Source organism: Monopterus albus, unplaced genomic scaffold (genome assembly GCF_001952655.1).
Source record: "Monopterus albus unplaced genomic scaffold, M_albus_1.0 scaffold49.1, whole genome shotgun sequence".
NCBI lineage: Eukaryota > Metazoa > Chordata > Actinopteri > Synbranchiformes > Synbranchidae > Monopterus > Monopterus albus.
This window is the reverse complement of record NW_018127929.1, coordinates 2240680-2245962: the sequence shown is the minus strand read 5'-3', so window position 1 is coordinate 2245962 and position 5283 is coordinate 2240680. Positions and strand designations below refer to the sequence as shown.

The following is a 5283-nucleotide window of genomic DNA, read 5'->3' as shown; positions in this document are numbered from 1 at the left end:
TTGGATGTAGATCTCATAGCGACACATCTGCAGGGTTTGAATAAGAGACACAGGTTCACTCAGATCTTTTTACACTCATATACATACTTTCACACCCAACGCATCCTCTACCTCATGCTGCAGGTACTCTGCTCTGACGCGATGCTCCTCCAGCTCCTTGGCTCTGGATTTTCTGCCCTCTGGGGGGTTTTGCTGCAGGTATGACAGGTCTGCCTTGAAGGACTCCATCATTCCTCCATGAGACTGCAGCTGGCGTTCCTGCACAGGGAGCACCACAGAGGAACAAATACAAAGTTTTGTCCAAGTAAATTATATGCATTACAGCTGTTCCACTACTAATTCGTAAGTTACAATGTTTATCTGTATGGCGCCTTTTAAATAAATAAACTACCCCTGTCTTACTCATCAATCATGTTTCATGAGCACTACAGTATTATGTATGTGTATCATTGAAAATATACATCATGTAATTCATTTTCTCTGCTGCATTAGCTGTTGTCAAAGTTGAAATGAAATGCTCAGTTCACTGGTTTTGCTGCCACTGTCTTACTTGCTTTGGTATGACCAGTTAATGTTAGCAAAGATTAGCTTGATGTTGCTATGCATCAGACAATAGTGAGTCAGTGTAGTGATGTGTTACTGTTACATTCATCATTATCCACAAGGACCACTGTTCAGCAAAGTTTGCCAAGTCTTGCTTTGATGAGACCAAAGGGATTGCTCAAAAATACATGTGATATTATTAAGACAAAACAAATCGAAATAATTCTGACTTTAGAGAATTCATGTAAACTGCTGGACAGTGCATTATGATAAGAATTTTGTGGTATTTCTTGGCTCACATCCAAACATGAGCTAGATGAGTTTTGTACCATGAACAGCAGTACACATAAAGCAGTGGCTTGAAATTAAATTAAAAAAAAAGATTATCTGATAACTCTGAGGCAGACAGTACAGCCAGATTACTCAAATCTTTCCAGGAACTGAATCTGCGAGTTTATAAGTACCAAAGAACACGAGTTTAAAAAAAAATGATGAAAAATTCAAGCCTCCATAGGAGTGTGTGTACCAGAGTGTGAGCAGACTGCGAGGCAGGGAGGATCGGCCTGAAGAACTTCCTCTGGGAGCCAACAGCAGCGGGGAAAGGAGGCGAGGAGTGAAGCGCCGACACCAGGTTGATACGATTGACCCATGAATTCATCTCCACTTTGGATCTGAGAGGGACACAAATGGTGCTCTGACACAGGCTGTTGGATGCTTTGGAACACACACAGACTCTGGCTGTGCTGTGACTTACGAGGCCTGAAACAGGAAAACCCTCCAATCAGCGGTCTGCAAACGGAAGACGTGCGGCTTCTTGGTGTAATCGGCTGCCTGCTCGGCCAGAGAGTGGTGCAAACTCACTACCTCCTCGTTAGTCTGCTGATCCTTCCTATAGTCCTCCTGACACATACATAAGAGGGGGAATTATAAGTTTATAATTTATAAGTTGCCGTATGTTCACACAATAAAACCAGGAGCTGACTTATTGACCTTCTGTAAATAAAGGACCATCCCCCGCAGCACTCCATAGAAAGTCTTCCAGCCTCGTTTCCCCCATGGTGCTGCAACACAGAAACATTCAGAGGGTACGTGACAATCAGCAACAGCCCTCCATGAAAAAAAAAAAACACTTAGCACAAATACATAAAGTAATTTATGCTTGTGTCTCACTTACCGCGCTTGCCGTCAATGTTGGCGTGGAGCTTTCTCTGGAGGAATCCCTCTTTGACCACTGTGGCATTTTTGTCATGAGGAATATCCAGGAAGGGGTTGGTTTTTGAGCGCAGCTGTGGTGCATCTACTGAATCTTCAACCGGCCACACAGAGCTCTTCAATTCCTCCTCATTACTTCAACATACAATGGAAGATTATTATACATGAGATTATACAGTATATGTGAGGGATATGGTCAAGAAAGGACCGTGGAGAAACAAACAGTCCACTCACACAGCCCACTCCAGCGGCTCACTCTTAATGCAGTTGTAAAGACTCTAAAAGGTACATGGAGAAAAAAGTTAAATAACATTTTCATCAACAGACTTTTCATCAACAAAATGTGTTTGCTGAAAACTTCAATAGCAGCTTTACTTTCAGGAGATCCTTGCTGAAGTTTTCGCCATCATTCATCCCCTCCAGGTTGGACACAAACTTAGAAGATGACATTGATTTTCCAACATTCTGTTAACACAGAGATCAGCTGATAATACAGTGCCATGTCAAAACAAAACATACAAGTTTCATTAATCATGTCTTTTACAGTCATAAATGTTTCCCACCTGTCCATGCAAGTCAGTGTTGAGAAGCATCAAAGCGCACGTCAGGGTCAATACAGCCTCTGCGGATATAAAAACAGTGATAATGACACACATCTGTCTCATGTTGCATGCATGAAACAAAAACATAAATTAAAGAGCAACCGGGACTCACCTGAAGAGGAAAAGGAGTTGAGGTTGCACTCATGAAAGCGGCAGGAAAAATGCTGCAGCACACGCTCCCTCTCCTGGCTTTCTCCTATCAGTATCACCACTTTTAGAAAGGATCTGAGAAAGAAACCAAAAGGAAATACACAGATTATGAGATGTTGCATGAGTCTGTGTTTTGTAATAGATGCCATTAGCTGCACCTTTAAAATTCTCACCTCAAAGCATGATCCAGAGATTGGCCGGTGAAGTCAAAAAATTTGAGGTACTCCTCCCCAACAGTACGACTGAAGTCATTGCTAAACAGAAGGAGGGAAGAAAGTAGAACTTCTTAGACATTTCATTATCCATTTTATCATTTTAGATCCAAATGACCTTTGGTTCAAAATAGTTGAAAAGGTATTTTCTACGCAACTAGGAATAAAGAAGGCAACAATATATTTGCCAACTTTGAAATGTGGCTTTTGAAAAAAATCACAGCATGAAAACAAATCATGTGACTTCTTGAACATGATGGCCAAGCACATGGAGGAAGTCAGTGATCATCTCACTCAAGTTGCAACTTCCAAGAAAGTCCATCATTTAGCCATAAATGTGAAGACTGGGAGGGGACTATATTTAATCTGTAGCACACTCTGCGGTAAAAAAATTAAAAATACCCAGATGTAATGAGCCATGGTCTCCTGTGGTTTCAACTTCCAACCAGAAAAGTTAAATGTTAAAGTTATTCTTTAAAGGGGTATTCCAACAATTAAGTATTGCACTGCCATAAAGCTGGAGTTAGGGGTGAAAAAGAAACGTAGCAGCTGAGGTTGAGCTATCTCGACTTTTAGTGCTTAGTATGCCTCAAATTTCAAAAATACTGCATACTACATTTCCCATAATGCAACTCAACAGCATTATTCACGAGACTCTCTGTGCCTAGGCCAAACCCAAGTTAGCACTGACTCTCTGTTCTATGATATACCACCAGGGTTATTTTCTCCTCCAAAGCCACAGTAGACAATACAGAACTCTTTTCATAGGCTGGGCAGTCCTCCCTTTGACAAGTAAACTTAGTGTAAAATCTGATCAGTGCCATTTACTGTTTATGGACAATAAATAAGAAGGTGCTGGTGTGTAATAAGTCAAACAGTTGTCTGTGGGCAATAGAGCTTCAGATGGATATTGTATATCTACAGGAATCAGTCAATAATGTTAACTAATAAAGGTCACCTTCTGCTGACATTTAATCTTGTCAAACATCTTGTGTATATCAGACAACAGTTTGGCCCTGAATGATGTTACATCTCATTTATCTATAAGTTTAAGAGCTATAGTTGCACAGCTGAGAGCTAGTATTCCTCCTGTGGACATTGAGGTTGGCAGATTAAAAACATATTCAAGAGAAAAACAGACTGTGTGATCTGAGGGAAGTGAAGAGTCCCACTTTCTTTTTTTAGCATTGTACAAATTATGAAAACTTCTAGTACAAAAATTATCAAAAATTTGCACAGGTTGTTGGATCTTGGTGTTTAAATTTGTTTAACTTGTTTTAAAAGCCCAGAAAACAAGACTCCAGCAATAAAACTGTAGTAAACGTCTTTTAGTGATTTATGAATTCTGTTGTTGATAATGAAGGTGTGAAGCTATGGCTGTTAACGTTTCTGTAAAGGAAACACTGAGCATTGTGGTTCTGGCTTATTTGAATTTATAGTTGTCATTCATTGATGTTACAGTTAACCAGCCAGCTCTATGAACATGTGTTTCGATGCCATGCTTGACATTTACACACACCTGCGCCAGCTCCCTAGCAGCAGAAAACCGTCTGCAGCTGCAGCTCCACTAGCCATGTGTGGGTTTATCTGCAGTACTCATAACACCAGCAGCCTTATAAACAATGAAAGACTTAAAATACATAAAATATGTGCTTACTCTTTGTCTAAGTGCTTCACCACGTCTAGACGTTGGATCCCGTCCAACTTATACAGCCGTTCAGCAAGGCAGCGAGCCATCTGTCTCTCCACCTCCCCTCCATTCATATGAGGTGCAGCCATCTCAGGGGGGGTGGGTTGCTCTCCATTTGCCACAACTGTCTGTACATCTCCATTCTCAATTCCCCCTACACCTTCAGCCTGATCTGACGTCTCAGTCTGAGACAGGTCGGTTGTTGGCGGTGACTGCTCATTTTGCTCCGTTAGCTCCCTCTGTTCTTGCTGTTCTTGCTGTTCTGCAACTTCAGATTCTTCATCTTCAACACAAACAGGCTTTGTCTGAGTAGCCTCCTCTGTCTGCTCTGCATTTTCAGTTTGCGGTGTCAGTTCCATCTGAGGTGCCTGATCCAGATGTTGTGACTGTCCTAACTGGGCAGAGTCTTCAAAGTGTTGCTGTTCTGTTGGTTGCAACACCTCTGCTTGGATCCGCTCTGATTCTTTGGCCATCTCAAGCTGCTCAGACTCAGAGTGTTCAGGACAGGGTGACAGTTCTCTGTCCTGTGAAGTTGTTTGGTCAGAATTGTGCTGCTCTAAACAACTGGCCTCCTCCAGTTTTTCAGTCAGCTCTAGTATCTTTTGTGAGTTGTCAATCCACTCTGCATTTTCAGCTCCTGGTGTCGGTGCTTCTTCATTCTCAGCCACAACCTCTAACTCTTCAGAGTCCTGATCTACATCTTTACACATTTCTGGCTCCTCACTATGACCCTTGTGTAGCCATTCAAGTGCCTCAATGTTCTCTTCACTTCCTGAGTGTAGACTTTCTGCTTTAAGCTCTGACTGTTGCAGATCAATTAGCTTGTCCGAGTTTATAGGGAGTCCAGTATTGTCAGCCTGTAGTGGGTCAGCAG

The 5283-nt window shown here is 41.9% G+C and overlaps 1 protein-coding gene across 1 annotated transcript in view; it reads right to left on the bottom strand.

Moving 5' to 3' along the window:
* Positions 1-5277, bottom strand: part of LOC109960626 (PH and SEC7 domain-containing protein 3) — a 5527-nt gene extending 250 nt beyond the window's left edge. The window contains exons 1-12 of the mRNA XM_020600851.1: positions 4377-5277; positions 2681-2761; positions 2470-2582; positions 2319-2377; positions 2131-2220; positions 1990-2033; positions 1718-1890; positions 1534-1604; positions 1298-1443; positions 1070-1214; positions 112-258; positions 3-27 (exon numbers count right to left, since the gene is read on the bottom strand). Of these exons, the coding sequence (XP_020456507.1) occupies positions 3-27; positions 112-258; positions 1070-1214; positions 1298-1443; positions 1534-1604; positions 1718-1890; positions 1990-2033; positions 2131-2220; positions 2319-2377; positions 2470-2582; positions 2681-2761; positions 4377-5119 (1837 nt within the window). The 5' untranslated portion in view covers positions 5120-5277. The remainder of the gene's footprint in view (positions 1-2; positions 28-111; positions 259-1069; positions 1215-1297; positions 1444-1533; positions 1605-1717; positions 1891-1989; positions 2034-2130; positions 2221-2318; positions 2378-2469; positions 2583-2680; positions 2762-4376) is intronic.
* Positions 5278-5283: the final 6 nt, after the last annotated feature.